Genomic DNA, 14,492 nt, shown 5'->3' with positions numbered 1-14,492 from the left:
GCGTACACGTGCGTTCGTGGCGTGGCGGTGCGTGGCGTGTCGTGTGCACGTACACGTGCGTGCATGCGTGAGGGCGTACATGTGCGTTCATGTTGTGGCGCTGCGTGCATGTGCAGACGTACACGTGCGTGCATGAAGTGTGTGCGTGCGTGTGCAAGTGCAGTGCGCAGGTACACGTTCGTGCGTGCGTGGGTGTGCACGTACACGTGCGTGCATCGGACGTGCGTGCATGTGCGTGCATGTGTGCGTGCATGTGTGGCGTGCGATGTGTGCGTGCGTGCGCGTGTGCGTGCGTGTGCACGTACACGTGCGTGCGTGCGTGTGCACGTACACGTGCGTGCATGCGTCCGTGCGTGCATGTGCACGTACACGTTGGCGTGCGCGCGCGCCGTGTGCAGGTACACGTTTCGTGCGTGCGTGCGTGCGTGCGTGTGCACGTACACGTGCGTGCATGCGTGCGTGCGTGCGTCCGTGTGTGTGCACGTACACGTGCGTGCGTACGTGTGTGTGTGTGCAGGTACACGTGCGTGCGTGCGTGCGTGTGCGTGCGTGCATGCATGTGCACGTGCGTGCGTACGTGCGTGTGCGTGCGTGCATGCATGTGCACGTACACGTGCGTGCGTGCGTGCGTGTGCACGTACACGTGCGTGCGTGCGTGTGCATGTAGTCCTGCACGTGCGTGCATGAGTGTGTGCGTGCGTGTGCAATACACGTGCGCGCGTGTGCAGGTACACGTTAGTGCGTGCGTGCGTGCCGCGCGCGCGTGTGCATGTGCACGTAGGCGTGCGTGCGTGCGTGCCGTGCGTGCATGCGTGTGCACGTACACGTGCGTGCGTGCGTGTGCACGTACACGTGCGTGCGTGCGTGCGTGCATGCGTGTGCCACGTACACGTGCGTGCGTGCGTGATCGAGTGTGTGCGTGCGTGTGTACGTACATCGTACGAGTGCTGCCGCTTATCGTGAGGTTAAGCTAACTCGAGTTAAGCGTCTACACGGGCCTTAACTCGAGTTAAGGTAACTCGAGTTAGCTTAACCTCGATCGACCGGCGAGGTTAAGCTAACTCGAGTTAACGTAACTCGAGTTACCTTAACTCGAGTTAAGGCCCGTGTAGACGCTTAACTCGAGTAGCTAACTCGCACGATAAGGGGGGTCCGCGCTCGACAGTTCTAGTGTAACGCGAGTGCATGGAACTGTCGAGCGCGGACCAGTCTACGTATTTTATCGGCAGTTGGTGCGCATTGCATTGTTTATTTCGCATTGTTCGGTTGATTGTTTAAAACAGTGCGCAGCTCGCAAATATCGTATTTCTGGAGCCGCGAATCAGCGTGTGAACGCTTGGCCGCGTATTTGTCTCAGATACGGTATTTCGCAAATCCGGTATTTCAGAAATACGAGGTCTCGTGTGAACGAGGCTTATATTAAGATTTATATTGAGCAGTTGTAATACACACAATCACAGAAGAATATTAACAGGTGGACGAATATACAGCAGAAACCACAACCGGCATATAATTGAATCTGAATATCCCGATTATAATCCAAGTGAGAGCCATTTTATCAGCAATGGAAGTGTAAACATGCACGTTCCTATGTCTGCCATCCCATGCTTCGTATGCCTTCTTCTGGATAACTTAGCACGCTTTTTTGCACCTCAATTCGGGGGGAGGGGGCTAACCTAGTCCAGACTAGCGCCTATTAATTTTAGCCTGTGACTGTGTGTACACAATGCAAAACAGGCCCAGACCAGTTTGATGTTGTGATAGTTTGACTATAGTATGCCCACATTATAATCAGACTTCACCTAGTCGCCGTCCCAGTTACTACCCCTGTTTGCCATCATATGAACCAAGTTGTTTACACTATGTGAGTATACACTAGTGAACTTAAGATGAAAAGCGAAATTGCAGACACAATTTCAGACACTACTGTACTTTTATGTGACCCAGGGAAGGCTATCGATCCACATGCGTTTAATATCAAAAGTTGGCCCTGGCCTGGCCCTAGATTGTACACACACACACACACACACACACACACGCACGCACACGCGCGCACCCACAGATGCACACACGCACACACACACACACACACACATGCATGCACGCACGCACGCACGCACGCACGCACGCACGCACGCACACAATTTAATGCAGGATAGCTTACACCCCACCCCATACTATGGGTGATACAGACTGCAAATTCGATCCTACATCAAATTAGTCCAGGCATGTTTTTCATTGTGAATACACAGTCACACTACACACAATCACAGGCTATATAGGTGCTAGTCTGAACTAAGTTGGCCCCCTCCCCCCGAATTGAGGTGCAAAAAAGCGTGCTAAGTTATCCAGAAGAAGGCATATGGGAGGGCAGACATAAGAACGTGAATGTTTACACTTCCAAATTGCTAATAAAATGGCTCTCAATTGGATTATAATCGTGATATTCAGATTCAATTATATGCCGGTTGCGGTTTCTGCTATGTCCACCTGTTAATATTCTTCTTCTTCTGCTATTGCAAGTGCTCAGTATAAATCTTAAAAATGCTATCGGCAGTGTTGTTGTTTACCCGTCATTGACGGCTGCAGTATGACGTAACACGCTAAACTGAGCATGTGCAGTCTTGCCGTGCTAACTTAGCCTGGTTGAGTATTTTGTGTCCATACTCTGCGATTTAGCGTGAATCTGACACCGGCCTAGCCTGGACTAGTTTGATGTGTCAAATTTTTCAGTATGTAACAGGTATTACAGGATAATTTAGCATGCTCAGGCAGGCCCACCTCAATTTAGGGGGCTTACTTTGTCTGGACTAGCACGTATTCAGCCCGAGGTAGTGTGTACACACTGCAAAAATTTAATCCGAGCCTGGCATGGACTGATTTGATGTAGGATCAAATTTCCAGGTTGTACGGGTTGCTAAACATCCAGCCACCTTTAATTTGCTACTACACTGACGACTTTGACTTCGTAGCTGCCTACAATGACCTGCCGCTACGTAATCGGTTTTGCCCAGCATACACAGTTGAAACGCAAAATTGGCACATTAGTTCTGCTCTATGAGGTCGGTTTTTGTGGGTGGGTTAGAGTTGCTTGCTCTAGCCAAACGAAAGTATGACAATTAGTGAATTGACTGACACAACTTGCGTGTGTTCATACACATGTACATTCGTCATTAATCAATAGCGAGAGTATTTGCACATTAGAATAATTTAGAATTGATAATATTCAGGGTTGCGTCGCATGCCTATTTCTAGACGTGATGCGGCCATGATGCCGAGGCGCGCCGAGGATTGACACTTTGTGTCTTCCAATCACAGCCTACGCCGCACCCGTGTTGATATATTTATAAGGCAGGACCCATAGCAGCACCAAATTGCCGATCTCACGAACTAGGGCATTCTGCTAGGCTAGAACGGTTTCCTACGATAGTTTGGCACAAAAACGAAAATAACACGCTGTTTAGCGCACTGCGCTACGTCCTTCTGTTTCATTTTCGCATCTCCGTAATCGGAATAAGCCCCGCCTTCTTCGTTGATGGACACTGAATGGGGTGTCAACGACGTGACCCGTTACTGCGTGTAGGTGTTTGGCGAGACTGTTTGCTTTTCGTAAATAATGAAAGGCCCGGTCGATGCATTTTGCATCGAAGTGGACAAATTCGGCATTTTTACCCGCTTTCGGAAGTTAACGAGTGCGTCATTCATTGAACATTGAAGTTTTTCTTAAAATTAAAGAATTTCGAAAATCCCTGACCGCGCTACTCGATTGTTTTAGCCAAAGAACGTAGCTGTGTGTGTGACGTCTTACCCGCGCGCGTTATGCTTGGCTTACCGGGCGTCGAAATGGATATCGGAGGCAGCTAGGCACCTCGCAACACGCCTGTTTGTTTACATATAGCTTTGTGACATCAGGATGGGCGGTGTAGGGAGTTCTGCGATGATAACCTCAGAATTTCTCAGAATTTCTTAAAGTGCGTGGAACATTTTACCAATTTAGTGGTGTCAGTTAGTCACGGATATGTCACAGTAAGTACTGACCGTATATGTTTCACATACGTTCACCTATTTTGCACACAGGCGGTGGATCATTGTGAAAAATTGAGAAGAATTTTTATTGAGACGTTCCAAGTGCCTGTGCTTTCAACAGTCTTGTACGTCAATGCACGTGCGTCAAGAGCCACAAACTCAACACAATTTCATCTCTGTTATTGTTTACGCCTGAATGCGTGATTGATCAGGGAGGGGTGCATGTAAGAGGGAGACATTTTCTTTGGGGTTCCGAAAAACACAATTCCACTTGACAATTTCATGGGCCATTTCAATTGGAAGCTCTGCATAATTGACCCCCAACAAGCCCTTTGACTGACTAGTCAAAAAATTGAAAGGTGTGTATATTGCTCTTATTTAGCCGCCGATAGTTCTTATTTAGAACAAAGTCTTCATTGTTATCTTCTAAAACTACAGACCATATCCGCTGACCGCTGTGGAGACGTGCGCCGGCCCTCGAATTTGGCGCACGTCTCCACTGCGGACAGCGCTTCATATTTGAACATCCCCACGGTCGCGTGCGCATATCCCGTGGAACTGCGCGTCTCATCCGCGCACAGCGCTCGATCAGGATCCACAGCAAAGCTGTGCCACGCAATCTTGTATCATGTCTCTCTGGATGTGCGCAGTGTAACAATAGAATTTGTGAAATGTGGTACGTGAAATGTGGCACACACAGAGGGGGAATTAAGCGTTCACTGAACCGTACCGGACCAGGTGTGCAGGGCAACAACAAGAGTATGTCAGGGGGCTATGGGTTGATGGAGAACACGGTGGGCATAGGATGAATGAGTGGTGGATTGGTTTGAGGATGCTCTGTGCGGACACTGGGCGTACGACCGAAAATAGCGAGGGCCAGGCTCCGAGAAGAGAATCTTCGCCGGGTAACTCTTACCCGAGGTTTGTTGATGGGGTTGGGTTGATAGGGATTTTTTGACTTGCCATTCGTGCCCTGGCAAAATTCGAACCCCTGCACCCTGTTCCACCAACATGCATCAGAAGCACTGAGAAGTCTACATGATAATATGGCAGGAAATGTTATAGCTTGGGTGTATATTGCACATTGTAAGAGTGACATTGACATTGTTAGAGAGACATTGTTTTTGTGTTGACCACCGATATGTTTTGTTTTGTATTTTAAGTTCTTAAGGAAATTCACGCCGTTGTGTTTGTGTTGGCATTGGTATACCGAGAGTATTGGCATTGGAGCCAAGTGTATGTACGTGTGTGTTTTGATTGCCTTTCGGAAGAAACACTTACACTGCATGAATGGAGGCGAGTTGCTCTCATTCTGATGAAGGTAACAGAGTTGATGTATTTGCAGGTGACTATGTTCCTGGTGAGGTGACAGCTGAGCAGGTGATGTTGGCAGGTTATTCAGAACTGAGAATGATCATCAAGTGGTCCCGAAAGATTCCAGGTGAGTTATCACTGATCACAATACTAGTGCTGTCAGAGTCTCGGCACATATATATGCATAAAAATATGAACGTGCTTTAAAAAACGTAAATTCGTTTTGAGGTAGGTAGGATGAATAGGGTTTTTATTGGACGTTGTCATTTAAGATATGGACCAATATTCATGACCTGTAGTATAAGCTATAATTGTAGATCAAAATAGAAACTTCCGTTAAATATAAATTCAATAAATCTTATTACGTTTATCTTAAAATCAGAATCTGCGTAAAAGACACATAGATCCAACAACATCTGATCCATCTGAATTTTTAGGGTATTTGTTTTAGCATCGATGTTTATTGTCTCACTGAGATTTATGCATCTAAAGTATTGAAGTCCTATGTTATTTAAATGGGTAAAAAACTATTAGCTCAACTTGCATTGTTCAAGCGAGGGGCAGCACAAGTCAAATAAATGAATATCAATTGTCATGTTATGTAATATAGCGTTTATGAAATTCTATTTACCATTGATCAACAAAAAATGCTATGTAAGGTCATTTCTCTGCTTTGCTGAAACATAATGTTGAAATGTAATGACTTAAGAGTTCTCATTTAAATGTGTTTAATGTTTCATAATATAAACGATGAGAAAATACTGCGAGGCATTTCTAACTGCAATTAGAACTGCTAGTAAGTAACGTACTGTTGCTATATTTATGTGATTTGAGTTATTAAACATATTCTCACGCACACGCAAGCATGCACGCGCACACACGTTTATGTGTGATATATTAATGATTATATATTATATGATTATATATTATAGAAATTTATAATATATGATTATAGGTGTATAATGTTACAATTCAGGATTCAACGAATTGCTGTTGGATGATCAGATGACTTTACTGAAGAGCAGCTTCGTGGAGATCAATGTGTTCAGGCTTGCATTCAGGTGTGTCTGTTATATATAATCTTAGTAAACGTTGTTGTGTAGTAAATAAGTATGGAATACTGTTTTCAGATATTGCTTTATTCATACTAGGACGACATCACAAGTGATGGAGATCTGAAATACACAACATGATTAAACCAGTTAAACTGAAACACAGAACATGTGGTTGAACAAACTAAACTAAACTGGTACAGTCACAGTACATTATTCTCTATGTAGTTTAAGCTTACAGACATGTAAACGTCAATCTCATATAGACATTGTATGAAGTTCAAGGACAAAGGTTTAGTACTATTGCACTTTTTTAACAATAATGTTTGTTTCATAATGTCATCACAGAGCAGCTGTCTCGGTGGTATACCATTAGCCAAAGAAATATCACCACAAAAAACGTCCAAATATTACAAATTAGTTGAATGCAAACACCTATATTTGCTAAGACTTGCCATAAAAATCGATGTTCTTGGTATCGCTATCCATCTTGGACTCTCTTTGACTACACACATTAATCTTTGCTCTTTCTAGACTTGCATTCATTCTAGCAGTAGTAGTACCATCAGTAACAGTAGAAGTAGTAGAAGGAGAAACAGCAGTAGCAGAGCAGTAGCAGCAGTATAGTTAGATGTATCCTATTATGCTCATTGTATCAATCTAATTTGTCGAACACTCCAGCGTTTCGACGTAGTTTCGGCAATCGCTGCGGATTATCGCTCCGTAGAATTAGACGAAAGTGAAGCGATCCTCGCTGACGCTTGCTTGTTTTTTTCTGCATTGTAGATCGATGGATTGTGAGGAGGGCTACCTGATGTGGTGCAAGGGCTGCGTGCTGAGCGCCACTGAGTCAACGCGCCTCATGTGGGGTCGCGAGCTCGTCTCACTCGCCTCTGAGTTCATCGCCAGGCTGCGGGAGCTGGAGCTAGACGTACCAGAGTTTGCTGCACTCAGCGCTGTCGTGCTGTGCTGTCCAGGTAAGAGAGGCGAGCTAGCTGCATCGTGTTGTGCTATCCAGGTAAGAGAGGCAGGCTATAGCTGCATTGTGTTGTGTTGTCCAGGTAAGAGAGGCGAGCTAGCTGCATCGTGTTGTGCTGTCCAGGTAAGAGAGGCGGTCTAGCTGCATTGTGTTATGCTGTCCAGGTAAGAGAGGCGAGCTAGCTGCATTGTGTTGTGCTGTCCAGGTAAGAGAGGCGGTCTAGCTGCATTGTGTTATGCTGTCCAGGTAAGAGAGGCGGGCTATAGCTGCATTGTGTTGTGTTCAGGTAAGAGAGGCGGGCTAAATTTAGTCAGGGTGGTAGCCTAAATTCAATACATTTTGCTGTCCACTTGAGACAGGTGAATTAGTTTCAGGTCCTGGGGTCCTTGGAAGGTAGGTATGTTTAAATACAGTCGTGTTATGGTGTTCATTTGCCAGCCCAGATGGGCATACTTTAGTGTTATCAGGAGTCTATCAATATTGATAGACTCCTGGTGTTATGTTAGTAGCTTTCTTATGTTTCACATTCAGTGCTGTTACATGAAGCATGAATATTTGGAAACTATGTTATCTCCATCACTCACAACAAATTTAATTATTGCAACTGCATGTAATATTACATGCAGACATGTTAAAAATATGCATTTTTACATAAAACAAATACGATCATGTCAGCACCATGCGTCAGTGTGTAAACGTGGAATACGAAGATTTAGCTACATAAATTTGCAAAAATATGTCTTAGGAAAGCACGTGATTCGCATAGTTCCCACTCGACGACAAATATTTTGTGCAGAATTCTAAATGAATACATTAAATTGAAAGGAAGTGGGCAGCCGTTGTGAAAAGGCGAAAGGCATGACCACCTCATTGTCTGCGTGCGTGCCTGCATGTGTATGTGTGTATGTATTTATGTACCTGCGTGTGTCATTGTACGTGATCATCATATTTCACATCGTGCGTCGTTCTGCCCTGAACACGTTATAGGCGGGTGAGCTGTAGCTTACGTCGTTGTGTGGTCGTGTTGCGTGTCGTGATGCACAGCGGTCATCGCTTGCGTGCCGTTCCACAGATGCTGTCGGACTGAAGGAGAAGGAGTGTGTCTCTACGCTGCAGCGCCGATTCCTCGAAGGCCTGCGTATCTACATGACCAAGCGCAGCGGATCTCTGCGCTACGGGAAGTTGCTGTTGCGTCTGCCTCTGCTGCGTACCCTCAGCAACAAGGGACTCGAAAAGTAAGCAGCAGTGATTGATCCAACGTGCTGATTGGATTCCGGCTAATAATAGCCGTTCCGAGAAACTGGTTAATCTTTATGGATATAATCAGGAGTAGATAATAGGGAAGGAGTGTGACTTCATTAAACAAGGGAAATTCGTCATTTACTAGCCTTAGAATACCTACGATTTACTACGCGTAACTCAACCAACTTGAGCTCAAATCGTACACAGTACATTCGCCTAGCATCGTGCGAAATCGTTTCCTCGTATACACCCGCAATCCGGAGATACAGACTAAAACGTACGACACGATTATCCATTCTTTGGCCATCAATCTGAACGTATTGTCCGCCTAAATTGAAACAAAAGGCAGCTACTAACGCGCTCTTGCTCCCTCGGCGAGGCGGTGTGGCTTCCCTATTATCTACTCCTGATATAATGTAGAATCGTGTCTCCACGTCTCTCTTCATCATGTTAATGTATAGGGTACCTGGTAGCAGCAACATATGCATTGCAGTGTTGGGTGCTCCGAGATGAGTGTGAGTGGTCGTCGATGGCCAGTCATATAGGAAGACACTGAGACATGAAGTGTATATATAAGAGTGTAGCTTTACTTGACGACCTCACAACGAAGCTGAACACCCTCTCTCTTCACCACACTCTCTACCTCTCCACTGACTCGTTCATATCTGAACTAGCAATTGTTTGTCGAAGTTTCTATATGTATATGTATGTATATATATCAAGAGCTAATAATACCTAGAGTGTACAACGGAAAAACGGGAAAATAGTGCTATTTCACGACTACATTATTCTACTTTGCCTGCGAGTCTAGAATAATTTCATGGTATTGCTTTAAGCTGAATTCCTTGCTCTCTACAACAAGACCAACCGCTTGTCAATACGATACTCCTAGGCGGAGATATCGGCTCCTAAACCTCCCCTTCCACATGCCTTACGCCGCTTCGCATCCACTTTATTCAGCTACCTACACGCGTCTAAGCATTGCTTCGTGAAAGTTCGGCTTTTCCGCGATAACTTTATGAATGAACGGTGCTTCGGTTATCATAGATGACTTTCGGGGGCATCGCCTATGCCCTTATCTTCCATTATCTTTCCTAGCACGGCTAATGCCCCTCATGGTGGAGCCGGCTGCATCAAGTTTTTACAACGCAGCTCAGTTACTATATGGTGTAGTAACAGTACCAAATTTGGGCATGTGACATTAATTATCAGCGCTCCAAGGTGACGGAAACCGATAGCCAAAATGCTTAGACGCGTGTAGGTTGCTGAATAAAGTGGATGCGAAGCGGCGTAAGGCATGTGGGAGGGGAGGTTTAGGAGCCGATATCTCCGCCTAGAAGTATCGTATTGACAAGCGGTTGGTCTTGTTGTAGAGAGCAAGGAATTCTGCTTAATGCAATACCATGAAATTATTCTAGACTCGCAGGCAAAGTAGAATAATGTAGTCGTGAAATAGCACTATTTTCCCGTTTTTCCGTTGTACACTCTAGGTATTATTAGCTCTTGATATATATGTATATTGTTTAACTAGAAACTACAACAAGCAATTGTTAGTTTATTCTACTGACAATATTAATGCTGTAACAGACTATCTTCCTGTAAAGACCTCAAAACACCTCTTGTAATCATAGCGTCCTAAATAAGGGTCGAACAGGGCTTAAGGCCGAATATAGATAGTTTGATATATGATCTTGTTTTCGTTGTGCCTGGTCGTTTGGAGTGCTTTGTGAGAATTGCTTTTTCTCGAAAGTTTGTGTTGCTGTCTGTTCATTGTATCCTCTGCCACGAAGTCGGCGGGGATACTATGGTTTCATGTCTCCCCAGCCGCCGCCGCCGCCGCAGACAATTTCCCTTCTGCTCTATAACCTGACCCCTAATTGACCTAGCGCTACCAAACTTGGTATACTTACACATCTTGGGGAGAAGATGAGCAGCGTACCAAAACCAAGTCACTGCGACCTTTATTTGACCTTTACCTTGACCTTGATCATATTTCCCTTCCGCTCTCTAACTCGGCCCCTAATTGACCCAGCGCTACCAAACTTGGTATACTTACACATCTTGGGGAGAAGGTGAACAGCGTACTAAAACCAGGTCACTGCGACCTTTATTTGACCTTTACCTTGACCTTGATCATATTTCCCTTCCACTCTCTAACTCGGCCCCTAATAGACCTAGCGCTACCAAACTTGGTATACTTACACATCTTGGGGAGAAGGTGAGCAGCTTACCAAAACCAGGTCATGGCGACCTTTATTTGACCTTTACCTTGACCTTGATCATATTTCCCTTTCGCTCTCTAACTCGGCCCCTAATTTTACCTAGTGCTACCAAAACCAGGTCACTACGACCTTTATTTGACTTTTACCTTGACCTTGATCATATTTCCCTTTCGCTCTATAACTCGGCCCCTAATTGACCTAGCGCTACCAAACTTGGTATACTTACACATCTTGGGGAGAATCTGTGTCGCGTACCAAAACCAGGTCACTGCGGCTTTTATTTGACCTTGACCTTGATTATATTTCCCTTCCGCTCTATAACTCGGCCCCTAATTGACCTAGCGCGACCAAACTTGGTATACTTACACATCTTGGGGAGAAGGTGTGTCGCGTACCGAAACCAGGTCACTGCAACCTTTATTTGACATTGACCTTGACCTTCATCATATTTCCCTTCCGCTCTATAACTCGGCCCCTAATTGACCTAGCACGACAAAACTTCGTATACTTACACATCTTGGGGAGAACACGGGGGATACATGTAGTTGGCGACAACTGCCCTTTCTAGTTTGATTATGTTGTTCTGATAATTATGGGTGTGCAGGTATCTCGTTCACTTAGTTTTCGGTGTCATCACAGAGCATGTATTTATATGTAATTATGAGCCAAGAAATATTACTACATAGCTGTCAATCGTAAAGAAACAGCTATAATCGAATTGACTATATTAATGACATACATATAGTCAAAGATGTGACTCAGATGTACATTGGTGTAACGAATAATTCCCGTTTAAAACTGCCAGATGACAATAATTGTATGTATGTGGTTTGCAATTTTCGTAATCTTTGCATCGTCAATCAACAAAATTAACATAATGATCCGGAAATAATATCTAATAACGATAGGATCGATCAAAGCAAGCTAAGGTGGCAGTAATCGTAACAGCATGTACATGTGGTGTTGCTTTCCTTTCAGATATCACAATGCTCTCCAAGATGGAATCATTCCAGTTGATCAGCTGGCATCAGAGATGACAGACTGAGCAGAGAGGACTGCCGGGCAGCTTGTATGTGTAGCTCAGCTCCGCCGACGAAAATACACACAGAAACAGGTGAAAATCCAGGCAATCTCTGACCACAGCGGAATAGCTGCATCCCACATGTAATATGAGTGAATGTAGGTTTCGGAGCCATGTCGCCCCGTGACTATTACTCCATGGCGATCTGAGTCTGAATATGTCACAATGCCGTGTCAGTATTACGGTACCAATTCTTAATTATTTCGAACTCATACGTATGTACATGTTAAGAGGCCATGTAAGTGAAATGGATTAAGTGTTATTACTTAGTATTATCAGTTATATATCACCTGGCACTACACACTGGTAGCTTGTTTACCCCAAGGTCAGGGAATCTTGGTTGTAAATCTTGCAAGTTCACACGTAGAGAAACAAAAGTATTCATGTGTAAATAATTATGTAGGTAGGTTTGCCAGATATGCCAAGTGGCTTGTTAGGCTTACACAGTTGACTTTTTAACTCACAACACTTTCCATGCTCTGTTTCACAGATGTCAAGATATATTTTTAAGAAGCTAAGGTAATGCCTACCAGAATCCTGTTGTGTCACAAAGACAGTTGTGACTTTACGCTGTCTCTGTAAACTGCTTGTAGCTGCTGGCCACTGTGTGCCTATAGCAAAGTCTAATTTGTGATTAAAGTCCGCTGATTTTACTTGAAGTTACGTATGTTTCAAGCAGAGATGAGTTCTGGTGAAAAAGTTTATAGAGCCGGTGAATCTAGCTAGTGTGAGATTACTCAGTGATAATGCGTGTATCATGAGCGCCTGTGATTACACCTTTGGAAATAATTGCCACAATGATATGGTGGCCTTATTATTAAACTGTAAAACCGGGACAGGCGTGTGATAGCTTATGCTCCTCATGAGAGGTGTCAAGTTTTCTAGGTGGCTTCAAACAGCTAAAAACTGGGAAAGGAAGTTTTTTCGGCCAATATAGTACCAATGGTTAGTAGATAGGGACTACCTGGCTAGGAAGATTCAGGTACTTGCTCAAGGGTGGAGGTAAACACAAAAGCATGTCTCATCTCTATGAGTGGATTAAGGGGTGTGGTTGTTGCATTCTTTAGTAGGCCAGTGCGGCGATGGCGGTTTTATCGCTAAAAGGAACGTCATCGAATGTTCCAATTTTGGGCTAACCGATTTCTCGCAATTATGTTTTTTTAAAGAATTATCGAGTATGTGAACATATGCTCATTCAGTAATAATTTCATTGATGGTTGGTTACAAACGCGGAGATTTGTCAGAGTCTATAGAGTGTCAACGTGACAGGTAAACGATGTTTCGTGATCACATAACGGAGAATCGTCGAGAATTTCGATTGAAATGATTTCACCTGCAGTCACTGCGGTCACTGGAAACCCTCAGCTTTTCAAGATACGCATGGCAACCCTACTGTAGAGTTGTGCGTAGTAAAGTTGTAGGACCCGAATGAGCTGGATAGAATGTCATGATATATTTAAGGACTTCTTCAATCCATCGAACTGTAGTGATTGTAACTAGACCCGGTATGGATGCGTGGAGAGACAGATAGGTTAGTACTTGTTAAGGCGTAACAAACACTCAACGCGCACACAAACACTGAAAAGACATGTCGTCGAATCGGCTGCAATGTGACACGACTGCACTGAGGTGCACTGATGGAGGAGAGCATGGCTCTCAACGTGCGCTGTCTGAATCCCGTAGTCGCTCTTATGCTGCTGGCGACTTAAGCCTAGCGCAACAGCGATTCTAGAATTGCTGTAAAAAATGCTGTGAAATCGCTACGTCTGCGGAAACGTGCAACTGCAACCAGTAGCGATTCTGGTCGCATGCAACCAGTTGCAAGAAATCAAACTGTTTTGATTTTGAGCAACTTGTCGCACCCAATCGCTAAAAAAATTGCTCTAGAATTGCTTCAAACTCGCATGTGTGCGCACACGCGGTGGGTGACACATCGATCGATCACTTGCGGTTGCAGGTTGCAGCGACGAGCAACCAAAAATCGCAGGTCTGCGTCAGCCTAGTTTAGAATGCACTTGTTGAAGCACACGAGCATAGCTGCCTCGCTGCAAATGCACGTTAGGTGTCCGCATGCTACTATAGACGTTATCTCGTTAGCTGTTCTGAATGGTTGGTGCACGTTTTTGAGATTTGTCTGTTCGCATCATCGCGTGAGAGCAATGGCTTTTATGTGCGTGCGTGCGTGCGTCCGTTCGTCCGTCCGTCAACAGTTGGGCACAAATCTTAACCGTTCGACGTACGGTCACGATATTCGGGACATTGGGGGGATCGTCAAAACAAGTTGGGATGTCGAAGCTGGGGGTCAAAGGTCAAAGGTCAAGAGATGTAAAAGAAGGGGGAACATTCCCTCCTTAACTTAAGGTATAGGGAGGAAATGCAGAATTGCGGCAGAAATCTAAACGGCTCATCCTAGGCTCGTGATAGTCGGTGTATAGCATCATGGTAGGAAAAGCCATTACTGTGCCGAAATTGGAGGTCACAGGGCAAAGGTCAATGGGGCACATGGCAGATTTTAGACATTTTCTGAGGACATGGTCTGACGGAGCGATTGAAAAACTTTTTTGTTTCAGCGGTGA

General features: G+C 44.8%; 1 protein-coding gene across 1 annotated transcript in view; it reads left to right on the top strand.

The window, feature by feature from the left end:
• Positions 1-13,699, top strand: part of LOC106808856 (retinoic acid receptor RXR-alpha-B-like) — a 29,269-nt gene extending 15,570 nt beyond the window's left edge. The window contains exons 4-8 of the mRNA XM_014811746.1: positions 5,372-5,467; positions 6,317-6,401; positions 7,179-7,369; positions 8,444-8,606; positions 11,814-13,699. Of these exons, the coding sequence (XP_014667232.1) occupies positions 5,372-5,467; positions 6,317-6,401; positions 7,179-7,369; positions 8,444-8,606; positions 11,814-11,880 (602 nt within the window). The 3' untranslated portion in view covers positions 11,881-13,699. The remainder of the gene's footprint in view (positions 1-5,371; positions 5,468-6,316; positions 6,402-7,178; positions 7,370-8,443; positions 8,607-11,813) is intronic.
• Positions 13,700-14,492: the final 793 nt, after the last annotated feature.

Source organism: Priapulus caudatus, unplaced genomic scaffold (assembly GCF_000485595.1).
Source record: "Priapulus caudatus unplaced genomic scaffold, Priapulus_caudatus-5.0.1 Scaffold309, whole genome shotgun sequence".
In the NCBI taxonomy this organism is placed as follows: domain Eukaryota; kingdom Metazoa; phylum Priapulida; class Priapulimorpha; order Priapulimorphida; family Priapulidae; genus Priapulus; species Priapulus caudatus.
The sequence above is the reverse complement of the archived record's forward strand: the minus strand, read 5'-3'. Positions and strand labels throughout refer to the sequence as shown.